The sequence below is a fragment of the Suncus etruscus genome, chromosome 10 (genome assembly GCF_024139225.1).
Source record: "Suncus etruscus isolate mSunEtr1 chromosome 10, mSunEtr1.pri.cur, whole genome shotgun sequence".
NCBI lineage: Eukaryota > Metazoa > Chordata > Mammalia > Eulipotyphla > Soricidae > Suncus > Suncus etruscus.
Genome location: NC_064857.1, coordinates 29,375,299 through 29,394,052, shown reverse-complemented (window position 1 = coordinate 29,394,052; position 18,754 = coordinate 29,375,299). Strand labels below are relative to the sequence as shown.

Below are 18,754 nucleotides of genomic sequence, written 5' to 3'. Positions count from 1 at the left end.
GCATTTGCCTTGCATGCAAAAGGAAGGTGGTTCAAATCTCGGCATCCCATATGGTCTTCCAAGCCTGCCAGGGGCAATTTCTGAGCCTAGAGCCAGGAGTGACCCCTGAGCACTGGTGGGTGTGACCCAAAAACAAAAACAAAAACAAAAAAAAACAAGAAAGAAAAATATGATCTAAGAAGCGTCTCTTATTTTTTCTTGCATTTTTGGGTCACACCCAGTTGTGCTCAGGGATCACTTCTGGCGGGGTTCAGGGAACCATATAAGGTGACAGAAATTGAACCCAGATTAGATACATACAAGTCAAGTGCATTACTCACTATATTTTCTCTCTGGACCATCTCTATATTTAAAAAAAAATAATTTGCCAAATGTGGAAACTTCCCAAGTGTCCAAGAACAGATGAGTAAAAAAACTGCAGTACTTATACACAATGGAATATTACTCAGTTGTAAGAGATGGAATGATACAAGTTGCCACTGTATGGATGGAACCAGAGTATCACAATGGAGTCAGTCAGAAGAAGGTGACAAGTACAGAATGACCCTTCTTAAATGTAGAATATAAAGAAACGTAGTAAAGGAATAATACACGGCTAAAGACATTGATCTACAGAACTAAGCTTACCAAGATGAAGAACATGGGGCATTATGGTGGTAGATGCAGTGCTATGATGCTGTATGCATGAAAGGCTAATGTATTGCAAATCAGTAACTCAATTATAAAAGAAAATACCTAAAATGAGTTTTAAAAATAAACTCTGAGGGGCCGGCATGGTGGCACTAGAGGTAAGGTGTCTGCCTTGCCAGCACTAGCCTAGGAAGGACCGTGGTTCGATCCCCTGGTGTCCCATATGGTCCCCCAAGCCAGGAGCAACTTCTGAGTGCATAGCCAGGAGTAACCCTTGAGCGTCACTGAATGTGGCCCCCCCCAAAAAAATGAACTCTGAATGATTATGATTACTATAAAATACAAAATATAGTCTTTCATTTCTAGAGTAGAGATCAGTTTAAGATAAAATTACCTTAAAGAAAATTCTAAAGAAAAAAACTCTAAGAATAACATACTGGATTGAGTTCAATCAATTCCACAAAACAAAATCAACTGAAATAAACAAAGCCAAGTCAAGTTGTACACAGATGCTTTATTTTTGATGTTAATATGTCAAAATTGTGTTGTATGCAAGATTCTCTTACAAGAGAAAATGTCCCCAACATTAAAAATACTCCATTTAATCTCAGTATTAACATGAAACCTTACAACAAAACACATATTATATACGTGTAGTCAGTTTCCATGTATATATGACTGCTACATGTATGTCTGGTATTTTTAAAACATACTGAATGAAATCAAATGAATATAACAGTAGAAAGGTGACTTAAGATGCCCGACATATGTAACATTTAAAATCTTGCAAAAAAAGCAGCAAAGCTGTTAACTGGAAAATTCAACCAATACCAATCCAAATATGAACCATGTCCAAAAAGCCCAGGATTATCTGTAATATGTTACATTTAAGAAATGTAATGCTCGCAAGAAAATTATCCTTTAAAAAATAAGCTCTTTCAAGATATACTTTGGTGATTGGAAACTATGTATATCCAAATAAACTATGGGCTACATTAAAAAACAAAAACATTATGTGTTTTCAGGTCAAGGTAACTGAAATTGAAATGATCCAATATGATTTTGCTACAAACATTGGTTTTTGTAAAGTGAAATTTCTGTGAGAAGTTCACTAATTAGAAAGCAATCAACATATACTTAACAAACACGGTAAGATTCTAAATGGTTCATCTGTTTGTTATCAACAAGTCATAATCTTGTACCATATGTTTTCCTAACTTCTCACTATGTATACTATGCAAAAACTATCAAGTAGACTTAAATAGTTTAAAACCTTTTAGGTTTACTGTTCAAGAGCTAAGCATTAAATACTTAATATTCCCATATATATTAACATAAAAACATCAGAAAACCTTATGCTTTTTTTGTTGTTTTGTTTTTAAGGCATAGTATTTTGGTATTTGCAAGATTTGTTGGCTGGTAATGGTTGATTCCATTAAGTTAACTTGAGAACTTGCCATCATTTGCTTTTTATCTTTTCACACAGTGCAAGTGGTGGTAGCTCTTTCCTTCTCTCATAGCAGCAAGCCGACTCTGCTATTTTCTATAGCAGCATACTTTAGGAGTGGAGAGGGAGAGAGTGTGTCTATTATAAATAATTAAAACTACAGTGTACACTTCTATTTGCCTGTCAGTGTTTAAGTTGACAGCACACCATTATATGTTTCAAAAATTACATAAAATCTCTACAAAAAAGCAAATAAAGACATTCTTTCAAGAAGAAATAAAATAAGTGCAAACACCTAAACCAGGCAACTAAAGCAACTGTTGTAACCTGTAGAGAAACATGGAACATTTATAAAAGGAGAAAATATTTTTTATAAATAAAAAATGTTTTCTACTTCTGAAACCTTGAGTAAATATAACAAATTTCTAAGTGCAGATTGTTTTTAGGGACCAAAGTACCATTTACTTTTTAAAGAAAATGCAAAAATGTCTAACATATATACAAAAAATCACCAGATTAATTTTTATGATCCCCACATAAATTAAAAAGAAATTATATTATTATTTAGTAAAATTTTAAACTACTTTAACCAACATGATTTAAAGGGTATAGTGCAATATTTAGGTAGATGTATGTGACATACAGTCTAGATTTCTGTATTCATTGCAGCTATAACTTACTATTGTTTCATACTTAAAAGTCAAAATTGCTCTTTACTATGTTAGCTGTAATAACAGGTCACATTGGCTTCTAGAAACCCTATCTAGGTATAAATTAAGCTTTAAAAATGAAAATAAATTATAAAAACAGACTTCTTTCCAATTTACAAAGCTTCTAAATACTGTACAATACATTCAACAAAACTCTCAGCTCTTCTGAGACTTATGAAAATACTGACTCTTTTTCTAATAAAGAAAAAAATCCTTTTCACTTTTTTATTTTTAGTACTATGCTCAAATAAATACATTTAACACTGTAGTTACTTTTAATGTTTTTGAAAAATACCAAAAATTAGTAGTGCAACTTCCACCCTTACTTTAAAATATGACCACTGTGTTTCTTGGTAAATGTAGCTTAAGTGAATCAGCATGTAGGCAAAAGTACTTCATAAAACCATGTGTGACTTTCACATACGTAGACTAATTTCAGAAATCATGCATATTGATAAACCTATCAATAAAACTGTAGCATCAGACTGTAGCAACATAGATATCTTCTAAAGAAAGCATGAGAATTTACTTTTAGAATGCCATAAAATTCTAATGATTTTATCATCCTGTTCTTTAAAACCTATTTTTAAATGTTTTTATATCTTAAAAGATAAGCTATGAAATTGCCTATCCCTTACTTAAGTGCCTTAGTTTCAAATGCCCAAAGTGAAAAAGATGCAAACTGTTTCAGGGTTGTATTAAAACTTTAAAAACAATTAATTCACAAAAATTTCATTGCAACCTAATTTGGCATTAAATATATATATATACACATATACATGTGTATATATATATATATACACTAAGGGAGTAGGGCATTTCATCAGTTTTAATAAGTTATAATATTAGAGCTCTTGAAGTGCTGTTGGAAGCTGTGTAAGTACTCAAGTATCTTCTTGCTTGTTCAGTCATGATAAGCTGATCTTCTGTCTTCCCGTAAACCACAGTTTCCCATTCACAATTCGACTAGGGAGAAAGAATTAATAATCATGTAAAAACACAGCAGGAAAACTATAATGCTTCACTATTAGTTTTAGAAGTTAACTATCATTGATTAGATATGAGATAATTATTACAAAAATATTTTGGTAATAGTGGTTCTTATTAAATATTTTGTTTAAAATATAGTAAAATATTTATGAACAATCTTTCTCCCGCACCACAGGTGTCATTCCAGACAAGCAAACTCAAAGCCTTGCATCATGCTAGGCATGAGCTCTTATCATTAGCACTATTTCCTTGGCCACCTGATAAATTTTAAAGACAATGTTTTAACTATTTATATTGTTTACTGACTATAGTTTTCTTACTATATTGTTATATATTATTCATACAAAGTCAAGTTTACATTTGTTTTATTCCTGTATTATAAATTTTACTGCAGTATACATGTGGCCTTCTATGTAATAAAATTTAAGTGCTGAGAAAATACTTTTAAATAGATCATGAAAATATACAATATAACTCTTCTGAAGAACAGCAGCTCAAAACAAAGATGAGATGGCCAATCTGATAGCCAGAGACATTTTAAATGAATGATTAAATGCCATAAATGCTACTGCTGTAGTCATTGTGATATAAAGAAAATTGTCTTCCCTCAGTAAAAATTTAGTAATTCTTATAAATTAGTAAAGTCCTTAGTAAAAAATTTTCAACTTTCATTCTGTAAATTGATACTAACTACACAGCATAGTGGAGGGGATTTGGGTGAGGGGATTTTATTTTACAACTTCTCAGTCAAAAGTTCACTGGAAACTATTGTCCCAGTAAAATCAAGCTGAAACTGCTTCCAACCAATTACTCGTTTGTTTCCAAAGAAACTATTAGGGCTGTGCACATCTGTTATAGAGAGGTGGCAAAAGTAAATAACTTTAGATATCTTTAGTTTAAAAATGAATAATGCTTAAGAAATCACCAGAAGGAGCTAAAGAGATAGTACATTGAGGAGGGTGTTGGCCTAGTACAAGCCTTATTCAGGTTCAATCCCCTAAGTCCGACTGGTGACCTCAAGCACTGCAAGGAGTGATCCTTTAACAGCAAAAAAAAAAAAAAAAAAAGAATATGGCAAAAATTCAAATTGTTTAATTTATATATACTCTGATGAATGAGTCTCTTAAAAAAAAATCTAATGGCTAGAGCAATAGCACAGCAGATAGGATGTTTGCTTTGGACTCTCGGACCAACTAGGGTTCAATCCCTGGCATCTATATGGTCCCCCGGGCATGTTTAGAGCAATTTCTGAGAGCGCAGAGCCAAGAGTCAACCCCTAAGCACGCTGGGTATGCCCCAAAAAACAAAATAAAAAAATCTAATTCGAATAATACAATGCTGAATTTTTAGTTATTATTATAGTCAATTTTAAATGCAAAAAAAAAGAAATATATAATTTGTGATTATATAAGTCCAAAATGACTGAATAAATAACAAAAATCACTGAAGAAAAAAGTTACAAATTTTCATACCTGAAAAGTCTTTTCCAATGTGACAACTTTGGAAGTGTTAGGGTTTGGTTTCTTTTTATTAAATGTATATGTTTTGCTGGTTGAATTTATATCTTGTTTTTCTGGAGTCAAGTTGCACCTATTGTCATGTATTTCCAATAATGGTATCATTAATAAAGATGTTGTAAATATATTTTCTGACTAAGAAAAAAAGAAAAAGGAAAAGAAAATAATTTAAAAATGGAGTTTAAAAAGAGGGACTGAGTAAGTGGTAATGGAAGGCCTGTTCGTTTCCCTCCAAGAAAGCTTTTGGTTTTGATGAAATTTCTAGTAAAGTAGCAAAATCAAATATTTCATAAATAAAGATAAACACTGAAATATAAATTCTTGAGAATACCATTTCTTAACATCATACATCATAAGAAGACTTACTCTTTTCAAAACAAAATGTAAAAAGGAAGGAAGGAAGTGAAATAACGTCAGTGGTAATGGTTTACCTCTGAATTAGGCAGAAGAATTCTAAAGACACCTCAGTCTTCAATTAATTGGTCATACCCTGAGTACTCAAGAACTACTAGGCCTTAAAAAAAACAACCACTTTAATTACAATAAAAATTTTTTTTACAAACCTGCATGTCTGAAATGTCTTCAGTCAATAGTTGAGTACCTGCGTCTTCTTTTTCCCAGTTATCTAAGACTAATGATTTTCTCACTTTCTTTATAGAAGCAGTATGCTAAAATAAATAATTTATAATAAAAATGTTATATCAATGTCACTTAAAGACTTTCATCCAAAATACCATGACTATAAGTAAAAATACCTCTTGTTTGCAGCTTTTGTAAGTGGGTTCATCTTCCTCTTTGAGGAATATGTCTGTTCCAGTTTCTTCTTTTAAAACTTCCCGAATATCTTCTTCCAAGAAGGCAAGAGGCTGTGACTAAATAATTTTAAAAATATTTAAGACTTTTGTAAGCAATTCTTTTTTCTCCCTCGTATAGAAACTCACCTTTCACATTTTTAACTATTGGCATAATTTTATCCCAGTCCCTATAGATTTATATAAACTAAAGAACAATGTAAATCACATCAAGACAATTATGAATTTTTCTTTAAGTTTGGATGCTCTTTTATTTTTTTTTAAATAATATCTTTATTTAAGCACCTTGATGACAGACATGATTGTAGTTGGGTTTCAGTCATATAAAGAACACCCTCACTTCACCAGTGTAACATTTCTATTACCAATGCCCCCAATCTTCCCTCCTCCTCTGCCTGTATTCAAGACAGAATCTTTTCATGTACACAGCACATTTTAAGTACAGTAAAAAATATAGAGTATAAGCATTGGATAAAGGGAACCACTATCCTTACTTAGGCTTCTGAATGAAAATGGTATTTTAATCCTGTTTCAATCAGGATCTCCAGAATAAAAAAATGAAAACTGGGCCCGGAGAGATAGCACAGCAGTGTTTGCCTTGCAAGCAGCTGATCCAGGACCTAAGGTGATTGGTTCGAATCCCGGTGTCCCATATGGTCCCCTGTGCCTGCCAGGAGCTATTTCTGAGCAGACAGCCAGGAGTAACCCTGAGCACCGCTGGGTGTGGCCCAAAAAAAAAACAAAAAAAAAAAAAGAAAACTATTATTTCCCTATTATTTTTATATAATAAGAAAAAAAAGAGAACAAATTGAGACTATTCTAGCCTTACTCTACTTTTTTTGGGGGGGAAAGGGGAGACCCACACCCATCAGTGTTCAGAGGTTACTCCTGGTCCTTCACTCAGGAAAGACTTCCTGGTGGGCCCAGGGGACCATTCATTCTACTTTGATTGCACTTATTAACAATGTGTAACACGGGGCCGGGTAGGTGGCGCTGGAGGTAAGGTGTCTGCCTTGCAAGCGCTAGCCAAGGAAGGACCTCGGTTCGATCCCCCGGCGTCCCATATGGTCCACCCAAGCCAGGGGCGATTTCTGAGCACATAGCCAGGAGTAACCCCTGAGCGTCAAACGGGTGTGGCCCAAAAACCAAAAAAAAAAAAAAAAAAAAAAAAAACAATGTGTAACACATTTCTTTTACCTCTAGGGGTGTGACCTACTAGAAAGCAGTCATTATCTTTTTCATCTTCACACATTTAGTAAGCTTCGAGTTGGGACCAAGTATTGAAACTGAACACATACAAGTGGATAGTGTGTGCTAGTTGGATAGTATGTATCTGTATAGATTCGAGCGGGATATTATGATTTTATTCATATTATTGAATAAGGTACATGTGGGCTTATAGCAAAACACCAAAATGATCTAGTTCTCTATCAAATCACTATGTGTAATTCACAAACACAGAATAAAAAACGTTTAGGTGGGAAACACCCAGTGGTGCTATAGGCTTATACATGGCTCTACACTAGGGATCACTCCTGGTAATAATACTCAGGGGATAATATGAAGAACAGGGGATCAAACCTGAATTGAAACATGCAAGACAAACACCTTTTCACTGTACTATCTCTCAGAAAGCTTTATTTGCCTGAGTTAAAATGCACATGGATATTTCTAAGCTGCCTATGTACACAGAATAGACTTCTATACACACTTACATACACATATGTATCTTTATACACACATGAAAGCACAGGTAACACTTCCACCAGCACCTATTCACAAACTATTAATACATTGCTTTTGTTAAAATAATAGCAGCAGTAGAATCGGGGACATGGATCAAGTGGTAGAGGACATGCTTTTATCTGGATTCAATCCTGGAGCACTACTAGCTGTGGTCCCTGTAACAATAACTATAAAATAATATCATTTTGTTCTTGTAATGTCAGTAACCAAGCACTTAATAGTTGAAACTCAAAACTGGCCCCTTTATTTCTATATTCTCATTAATATTTACAAATTACCCCTGGATGTATTTATGTAATCTCCACAGCACAGAAGAAAACAATCCTTAAAAGAAATATCCTGATTAATTAGTTTAATATTAGGAATGAGAAAGAGAAAGGAAGAGAGAGAAAGAGAGAGAGAGAGAGCATAGGTGTGCGTGTTTGTAGTCAACTATTTTGTTCTATTCTGGGCAATTCTGAAACTACTAAAAAGTAAATTTAGTATTAAGGGGTTCACTTCCTTTGCTTTCTTTAGATGAAATATTTTAAAATAAGAATTCTTGGAGGCTAAGGAATAGCACAGTGGAAGGGCATTTGCCAGGCACATTTGCCAGAACAGACTCGGGTTCGATCTCTGGCATGCCATATGGTCCCCTGAGCCTTCCAGGAGTGATTTCTTTTTCTTTCCTTTTCTTTTTGTTTTTTGTTTGTTTGTTTTTGGGCCACATCCGATGACACTCAGGAGTTACTCCTGGCTATATGCTCAGAAATCACTCCTGGCTTGGGAGACCATATGAGATGTTGGGGATTGAACTGAGGTCTCTGAGTCCTGGATCAGTCACATGTAAGGCAAGCGCCCTACCGCTGCGCTATCGCTCCAACCAACTAGGAGCGATTTCTGAGCACAGAGCCAGGAGTAATCCCTGTGTGCCACTGAGTATGGCCCAAAAACTGAAATAAATAAATAAAATAAAAACTCAATACAAGTCAGGCAAAAAATTAATAACAAATCAAGGGAAAAGATTTACATTAACTCAAATTAATTAAAACATCATGAGGAAAAATGATCAGTTTCCGTGAATATCTTTTAAATGTTAAATAACAGTTTGTATATTATTAGAAATGAGAAAAATCAAAAATTAAGAACATACATACCACAATTTTAAGAGGCCCATATTTTTTCTCCTGAGCAGCAAGTGCATTCTTAAAAGGAGTAGGAGTTCTTGGTGTAGTACCCAATAAAGATCTTCTAATAGTAGGTGTTCTAAATCTATGCAAATATTCAGATATTTGTATTATGTCAAAATTTGACTCAATGATTTAATGAGTAAAGAAAATATGATTTTATAAGGTTAAAGGCAAAGCCATGATAACAGTATACACTAAATTTTCTTGTCCCTACACATGCTTAATTTAAACATTCTAGGATTATTTTAAAGTATATCTCTCTATTGCTCAGGGATTGCTCCTGGATTTGCACTTAGGATCACTCCAGGCAGTGTCAGGAGACCATATGGGTTATTAGAAATAGAGCCCAAAATGGCCACATTGCAAGGCCCTACCCACTATACTATCTCTCCAGCCTCTCAAAATAATCAGTTTTCTTTTCTTTTCTTTTCTTTTTTTTTTGGGGGGGGGGCATACCCAGCAGTGCTCAGGGTTACTCCTGGCTCTGCACTCAGAAATAGCTCCTGGCAGGCTCAGGGGACCATATGGGATGCCAGGGATTGAATCCAGATCCATTCCAGGTCGGTCACATGCATGGCAAACACCCTACCACTGTACTATCTCTCCAGCACCTCAAAATAATTCTTATTCCAATTAATCACTTAAAATAAAAGTACAGTAGAAAATTTATTTTAAAAGTACTGAAAATGTTTTGGTTGAAATCAAAGTACAAACACTACATAGGGTTGGTTTTTAGCATTTTAGGAATAAAATATAGGTTATAATTTATTTAAAAATGCTAAGACAAGGATTAATGCAAAGACAAAAAACAATCTACTCTTTAAATTGTGCTTTCTATTATTTTTAAAATTTTTAAAAATACTCACCCCACATTTTCCTTTTGATCTTTGGGGGTTGTTTCCTTATGAAGAGGAGTTGTAATGAGAACTTTCTGCCCACAAATAGGGGTCGATGTAAATGAAGGATTTTCTATGTTAATCTGTTCATTTCCAGGGTATGTGTTAAAAAACTACAAAAGAAAAGAACATCAGAGGCCATTTTTAGAATATCAAAAATCACTAAACAATATGAAACTGGTAACATTTTCAAGCTGTTTCTTCATTTCTCTTAAAAAAGAATTACTGAGGAGGGCCAAAGATGACTTAAAGGCAAAAGGGGATTGAACCACAGTTGGTCCTAGGCTAGTGCTTGCAAGGCAGACAGACGCCTTACCTCTAGCCCCACCACTCGCCTCCCCCACCCCGATGAATTTCTGAGCACTGCTGGGTGTGGCCCACCCCTCCAAATAACATGATTGAAAGGTAAATCTACATACTACTTTATTAATAAGAAATCATAAATGTCCTTTTCAAGGAGAATAATGTGAATTCAGTATGTGATAATAATGCTTTACTCATAAGAAATACAGCTACTTGGCTAATTTGTCTATTTAGAAAACAGCTCGGACCAGAGAGATAGCATGGAGAAAAGGCGTTTGCCTTGCATGGAGAGGGACGGTGGTTCAAATCCCAGCACCCCATATGGTTCCCTGTGCCTGCTGGGGGCGATTTCTGAGCATAGAGCCAGGAGTAACCGCTGAGCACTGCCAGGTGTGACCCCCCCACCAAAAAAGAGAAGCTCAGAACCTCTGAGTAGTCAAAATGGTATGTTTACTTCCCAGTGATAACAAATCACTAATCAGATCTTAACTTTTTTTTTTTTTTTTGGTTTTTGGGCCACACCCGGTGACGCTCAGGGGTTACTCCTGGCTATGCGCTCAGAAGTCGCTCCTGGCTTGGGGGACCATATGGGACGCCGGGGGATCGAACCGTGGTCCGTCCTAGGGTAGCGCAGGTAAGGCAGGCACCTTACCTTTAGCGCCACCGCCCGGCCCCAAGATCTTAACTTTTATATAATTATGAAACAGTCATTTATTTTTGTAGCCAATGCAGTTCAAAAGTATGGATCAGTGATGAAATGCTATGTACAAAGCACATAAGCTACTTATGACCAGAATAAATTCTTCTGGTTCCTAACAGGTAAAACACATTCAACTGGGAGTTAGAGTCATAGCACAGTGAGTAAGCATTTTCACTGCACACCACTGACCCAGGTTCAATCCTCAACATCCTACAGGAGTAACCTCTGAGGGAAGAGCCAGGAGTAACATATGAGCATCACTGGATGTGGCCCCCGAACCAAAACATATCAACATATCCATCCATCCAATCTGATATCCATCCATCCATCCATCAATCCATTCAGCCATCCATCCATCCAATCATCTCAAACTGAATTATGATTGGCAGTCAAGTTTTAATCCCTGCAGCAGTGAAGTTGGGAACATAGTTTGGTGGTAGAGCATATGTTCTAATTCTAATCCTGATTCTAATCCTCAGCATTGTATGTCACCTATGAACACCATTGTGAGGTGTTCTTATAAAAAATAAAAACCGCAGTGGGCCCAGTAATATGGCTCAGTGGTGAAATAAGGCAAGCTTTCCATGCCCAAGGCTCTGAATTCAATCCCTATCACCATCCCCACATACTTAACAATTTGATCTCCATCTCTACAGGCAAGTGTTAAGCCCCACTTCAATAAAATCTACAGTCCTTCCCCCTCCCAAACAAGTGTGCAAACACAGCTACCAACTGTGAGCCACAGCAGTTTGTCAAAACTTGGCTACCAACTGAATGACCCAGAAAACTATAAAAAAAAGGGAAAGGAGAAAATTGAGCAATTATTACAACATCAACAATAATCTGAAGTATTGCCCACCGCTTACAAGGTAAAATATTAATTTAGCTTTTTTTTTTAAATCACTAACTTTGAATTTTAAATGACAAGACATGGCATCTTTGTGATGTTCAAAGCAGACAAATGATAGCTCACTCATGTGTTTTTCTGTCAAAAGAAAGATACGCTTGAATTCTCTACTAATGCCACCATTTTGTTGAATCAAAAAAAAAATCCAGGGGCCAGAGAGATAGCACAAGTGGTAAGGCATTTGCCTTGCATGCAGCCAACCCAGGATGGACCAGGTTCAATCCTGGCATCCCGTATGATCCCCCGAGCTTGCCAGGAGCGGTTTTTGAGTACAGAGCCAGGAGTAACCCCTAAGCATTGCCGGGTGTGGCCCAAAAATCAATCAATCAATAAACTGCTTTAAAAAATCCAGAGGACATTCATTTGGACATCTTGTTAAAATGACTATAACAGATCTATAAACAAACAATAAAATATAAAAGTTCTCAGGCTTTTTGCTATGGGAGATAACAATCTTTGTAAGTATGCTCACAAGCAGTAGGGCATCTGCCTTGCAAGCGCTAACCTAGGACTAACGTTCGATTCCCCGGCGTCCCATATGATCCCCCAAGCCAGGAGCAATTTCTGATCACATAGCCAGGAGTAACCCCTAAGCATCACTGGATGTGGCCCCAAAACAAAACAAAACAAAACAAAAAACATTTCTTTTTCTACCATTAAATTAAAAATTAGCAAAAATTGCTAATGCGGGCCCGGAGAGATAGCACAGCAGCGTTTGCCTTGCAAGCAGCCGATCCAGGACCAAAGGTGGTTAGTTCGAATCTCGGTGTCCCACATGGTCCCCCGTGCCTGCCAGGAGCTATTTCTGAGCAGACAGCCAGGAGTAACCCCTGAGCATTGCCGGGTGTGGCCCAAAAAAAACCAAAACAAAACAAAAAATTGCTAATGCACAAAACTCCAAATTAGAAAATTGTTAGTATGCCCAAAGTCTATTTAACCTTCCCTAGTATGCATTGTAAATTGAGAGCAGGGATAGGGACTTTGCAGTGTGTCACACTGCAGCTCTATGTAAATGTAAATGACATCCCCTGAAGAACTTAGGACAAGAGGGGGACACACTTTTCATAAAACATAGTGCATATGAACTGCTAGATCCTATTCATCTTCCCAGTATAAAAAAATAAACCTTTAGGGCTGGATCAATAACATATCTGGTAGGGCATTTGCCTTGCATGGGACCAACCCAGGTTCAATCCCTGGCATCCCATATGGTTCTCTGAGCCTCCTAGGAGTAATTTCTTTCTTTTTTAAACTTGATTGATTGATTGATTGATTGATTATTCTTTGGGCCACACCTGGCAGTGCTGAGGGGCCACTCCTGGCTCTGCACTCAGAAATCACCCCTGGCAGGCTAAGGGACCATATGGAATGCCAGGAATAAAACCGGGTCCCTCCCAGGTTGGCCCCATGCAAGGCAAACGCCCTACCGCTGTGCCATCTCTCTGGCCCCTCCTAGGAGTAATTTCTGAGCACAGAGCCAGGAGAAATCTGAGCACTGCTAGGTGTGGCCCAAAAACCAAAACCAATACAAAACAAAAAAAACAACCATAGCCCATCATTCTCCAAGTTTGTTTCCTTCTTCCATGAATTTTTAAAACCTGTCAAGATACTTCTAACAAACACCATTTTCATCTCTGACTGTGGACAAGTTGGCTTAACTTCTAAATTTTATTTCACCGACCTCACCTCATACATTTGTTTTCTCATTGTCTGGGGGAACGGGGTACATCAGGTGATGCTCAGGGTTTACTCCTGGCTCTGCACTTAGGATTGGGTTTCAGGGGAATCATAATGTTGCTGGGGATCAAACCTGGTTTGGCATTGGATACTGCAAGTACTCTACCCACTTTACTATTGCTCCTGTTCTCTCATAATGTTTTTTAGAAAACTAATTCACTGGAGAAGAAAAGCATTCAGCACTGAACAGAGCATGCAGGAAGAGGTACAAATTGCTCTAATATAAATATGGGTCATTCAGACATAGATACAGGAGAACACAGGTATTTCCTGACATCCACATAAATCCATATAAATCAGATACATGAAATTCATGTGAGCAGCTGTCTATATATGTATGTATATATATGTGTGTGTATATATACATATATAGATTCTATGCTTTATATGTATTGATTATTAGAAAACTTTTCTGAGATCCATATGAGATGACAAATTTGGATATATTCTACCTTTCTGAGTTTATCTCATGATATCTATAAAGATATGCAACTATGTAATTAAAACATTCTGTTGGCTCTAAAATATTATAATCCATCTAATATATTTTGTGAGAGATTTAAACACATATTCATTTTATATGTTATCAAAGGAACAGTAAGTAAGAGCATCAAAGATCAAACTGAACCTAATTCGCTCATTAACATTTGGAAACATAAATTAAAATACTTAAGTATTTTCACCAGTGTGTGTTTCAGTACTGTATTATTGCTGTCACTCAATGTGTTATCACTAAGTTCAATGACAGGAAAATTCCACCATCCCACCTGCCACTCCTCCAACAACAAAAAAAAATCACTATTACCTGTGAAGGAGAAAATGGTAGTGTTTTCACCGGTGTGTGTTTCAGTGCTGTATTACAGCCATCATTGAATGAGCCATCGCTAAGTTCACTGCCTGGGGACTGGCCCACTCGTATTCTTCTCTTTTTCCTGAGAATGGTTGGTGGAGTGCTAAATTTGGCCACACTTGGAGATGTTAAAGGAACAACCTCTGAACCGCTGTTTGAACCATTACAACTGTTTTTTTTCCCTTCATGTACAAGACTGACATTAAATTGACATTCCTTGGCTCCTTCATTGTGTTGAACTCGCATTAGTTTAACTGGGGTGGACTTGACAGGAGAAGCAATAGCGTCAGAAAGATCAAAACTGGTAACATCATTCCATGCTACAGGATCCTGAAAAACATGATTATTTATTATAGCAAATATGATCTTGAACACAGGATGAAGTTAACAGAATTACTCATTTTTATCATTATAAAAGGCTTTCCTTGTTTACTTTTTTTTAAAAATAAGACTATTTAGAGAAGAGATATTTGTTCTATAACTTAAATTGGAAATGTCCAAAATTATATTTCAGATAATTAAGTACCTGAAGCTGATTATCAGAATATTTTAAACAAGAGGAAAAAAGTATTTTAAAGTAATTAACAAAGAGAACAATGCATTAAAAAAGCTCACACTTTTAAAATATCAGAAAATTCTGTCAAATTCTATACAACCATTTGAAATATCTTCAAAATAGTTATGCAGTTCCAAAACTGTGAACCCAACATATCGTTTTAAATGGAGAACATAATCATAACTGTGCACAAAACTTTGTCTTCTGTAATTTTACAGTACTAAAAATTATAAATTTATAAATAAAGTTTTGATCAAATAAAATAAATTTGATAAATTTTGGCTCATTTATGATAAAACATTAGAGACACTAAAATTAAAATATATAGAAAGGTCAAGCAGGCATAAACATGATATAATATGAAAGAACATATCAATGAATATAATACAAATGTAACTAGGTTTGCCAAAGAGATCATTTAAAAGACTAGCTGAGCACTCAGAGGCTCTGATTTGGGGTTTTTGTTACCATATGTTCCTTGAGCAATGTTGGTGATGGTCCTGGTTGTCTCTGAGCTCCACCCAGAGTGAATGTGGGGTTCCTAGCAGTGCTGGGTCAAATATCACCAAACTGGGCCCGGAGAGATAGCGCAGCGGCGTTTGCCTTGCAAGCAGCCAATCCAGGACCAAAGGTGTTTGGTTCGAATCCCGGTGTCCCATATGGTCCCCCGTGCCTGCCAGGGGCTATTTCTGAGCAGACAGCCAGGAGGAACCCTTGAGCGCTGCCGGGTGTGACCCAAAAACAAATATCACCAAACTGCCAGCTTGAGCATTGAACCATTTTACTGTGCAGGCTGAATATTGCTGGGAATTCAATATTCCAACACACACTCACACACACACACACATACACACACACACCCAAAAAAGTAATATATCTGGGTTTAAAATATATAAATGAATATCTAGGGATATAAGTGGGTAAAGCACTTGCATGTGTGAGTTCTGGGTTTGATCCTTGGCACTTAAAAAAAAAGAAGGAAGGAAGGAAGGAAGGAAGGAAGGAAGGAAGGAAGGAAGGAAGGAAGGAAGGAAGGAAGGAAGGAAGGAAGGAAGGGAGGGAGGGAGGGAGGGAGGGAGGGAGGGAGGGAGGGAGGGAGGGAGAGAGGGAGGGAGGGAGGGAGGGAGGGAGGGAAGAAGGGAGGGAAGAAGGGAGGGAGGGAAGAAGGGAGGGAGGGAGGGAAGGAGGGAGGGAGGGAGGGAGGAAGGAAGGAAGGAGGAGGAGGAGAGAGAAAAGAAGAAGAAGAAAGAAAGAAAGAAAGAAAGAAGAAAGAAAGAAAGAAAGAAAGAAAGAAAGAAAGAAAGAAAGAAAGAAAGAAAGAAAGAAAGAAAGAAAGAAAGAAAGAAAGAAAGAAAGAAAGAAAGAAAGAAAGAAAGAAAGAGAAAGAGAGAAAGAAAGAAAGAAAGAGAGAAGGAAGGAAGGAAGGAGGAAGGAAGGAAGGAGGGAGGAAGGAAGGAAGGAAGGAAGGAAGGAAGGAAGGAAGGAAGGAAGGAAGGAAGGAAGGAAGGAAGGAAGGAAGGAAGGAAGAGAAAGAAAGAAAGAAAGAAAGAAAGAAAGAAAGAAAGAAAGAAAGAAAGAAAGAAAGAAAGAAAGAAAGAAAGAAAGAAAGAAAGAAAGAAAGAAAGAAAGAAAGAAAGAAAGAAAGAAAGAAAGAAAGAAAGAAAGAAAGAAAGAAAGAAAGAAAGAAAGAAAGAAAGAAAAAGAAAGAAGAAAGAAAAAAAGAAATACTAGGGACCGGAGTGATAGCACAGTGATAGGACGTTTGCCTTGGATGCAGCCAACCCAGAATGGACCTGGATTCGATTCTTGCATCCCATGGTCCCCCATGCCTGCCAGGTGCAATTTCTGAGCAAAGAGTCAGGAGTAACCTCTGAGCATCACCAGGTGTGGCCCCAAAACAAACAAACAAAAAAGATTAAATCTTTGAGGCCACAGAGATGACTCCAAGAGCTAGAGTTCATGCCACACATGCAGCAGCCCTACATTTGATTCCCAACACCACACAGTCCCTCAAACACTGCTGGGAGAACAGCTTCCAGAACAACCCCAACACACCACTAGGGATGGCTCCTCAAAAAGGTAACTAATTTAAAAATATGTAGATACATATATATTTCATGTGGAAAGAACATTATCTAAAAGGAGATGTAGCAAACTATTAACTGGGTATTATAGAGCTTTCCTTTTTATCATTTTCTCTAATTTTCAACTATCTCTAATTAGCTAACATGTTTGTACATTTAATATAATAAAAATTAAATTGCCCAAAAATTACTTTAAAAACCTATACAACGTACAATTTATATATATATGTATTTTTTTTTAATTTTTCAAAAGCCAATGCAAAATTATAAGAACAGAATCATGACTGAAATGTGTGATGCTTAGGGGCCAGATATGTGGCTTAGTTGGTAGAATTCTTGTCTCTTCTATGTGAGAAACTAGATTCAATCCTTGGTAGCACAAAAACAAATGAACAAAAAGTAAAATAAATGAATAAATAAAATAAAATGATTCTTAATGATGAAACCCATTAGACGAGTTCCTGAATATGAAACCATGTCATTAAATTGAGCGTTTCATATCTCACAAATTTAAACTTACAGATTCAATGAGTTCTAGAGTCTCTGCAAATTCTGGGATGGTCTGTAGAGAGGACAGCACAGCATTTGCCTCTACAGCTAGGAACTTTGTGGGTGAATTCTGCTGAGCAGAAACAGTCTGATTTTCATCCATACTGTAAAACTCACTAGTATGCTCCTCAAGGCTATTTATAGTATTAGACATGCTATCATCCATGAGGAAACTCCCAGACCAGCTAGAAAAGCTTCCAGGCTGCTGTAAATGCAAAAGAAATTTGAATATTATTTGTCATTCTCAACCTAAATATAAAGTTGGATTAAGTAGAAATTATTTTTCCTTGTTTTAATTATTCAACCACTTCACAGATTTTTATTTTTAATTTGTGTAAAATATTCTTAAATTTATAATTTCTTCATTGTCTACTCAACAATCTTACATATAATTTTAACGATGTAGTTTTCACATATATGTCATGTACTGAATTATAAAAATATACAAGTTCTTCAAAGGAATCATGAAAAATAACCAAAAATAATAAGTTCATAACAATATATTGCAGAATATTTAAAAATTACTAAAAGGGAGTTTTTTTTATATTACAACATATTATAAAATTTCAGCTAAAATATAGTAGTAAATTTAGATACCTTCTACACAAATTTTACATAAAATTATTTCATTAAACCTCAAATTTTGACTGTTTCTTTTTTTTTCATTAGCAATAATTGTGCCTCAAATAAACTTCATTGGCTATGATACTGCAACTGTGCAGAACTTAGATTTTTTAATCAAAATTTATTCAATCATAAGATCATGGTGAGATAAACAAGCAAGAATATGTGACGTAAAGGCTAACCTACTAGATTCTGGCCTTTCTAGCTTTCATTTTTGTTTGTTTGTTTTGGTTTTGATGTCACCAGGTGACGCTCAGAGGCTACTCCTGGCTATGCCCTCAGAAATCGCTCCTGGCTTGGGGTATCATATGGGACACTGGGGATCGAACTGCGGTCCTTCCTAGGTCAGCCACATGCAAAGCAAACACCCTAAAGCTGTGCCATCACTCGGGCCCACTTTCTATCTTTCTAATTCCATCTCCCAACATGTTCATTTTAATACCCAAATAATATGCTTGCAATTCCCTGACAAATTAGTTTTTTATTCTGAAGTGACTTTGGACATATTGCTATTTCTGTGATCTAAA

General features: G+C 36.2%; 1 protein-coding gene across 1 annotated transcript in view; it reads right to left on the bottom strand.

Annotated features, from left to right (window-relative positions):
- Positions 1-3,606: 3,606 nt before the first annotated feature.
- The window catches only part of MYBL1 (MYB proto-oncogene like 1), a 46,747-nt gene continuing 31,599 nt past the window's right edge, over positions 3,607-18,754 (bottom strand). The window contains exons 9-16 of the mRNA XM_049781857.1: positions 17,575-17,808; positions 14,370-14,744; positions 9,888-10,030; positions 8,989-9,103; positions 6,050-6,166; positions 5,858-5,962; positions 5,250-5,429; positions 3,607-3,753 (exon numbers count right to left, since the gene is read on the bottom strand). Of these exons, the coding sequence (XP_049637814.1) occupies positions 3,625-3,753; positions 5,250-5,429; positions 5,858-5,962; positions 6,050-6,166; positions 8,989-9,103; positions 9,888-10,030; positions 14,370-14,744; positions 17,575-17,808 (1,398 nt within the window). The 3' untranslated portion in view covers positions 3,607-3,624. The remainder of the gene's footprint in view (positions 3,754-5,249; positions 5,430-5,857; positions 5,963-6,049; positions 6,167-8,988; positions 9,104-9,887; positions 10,031-14,369; positions 14,745-17,574; positions 17,809-18,754) is intronic.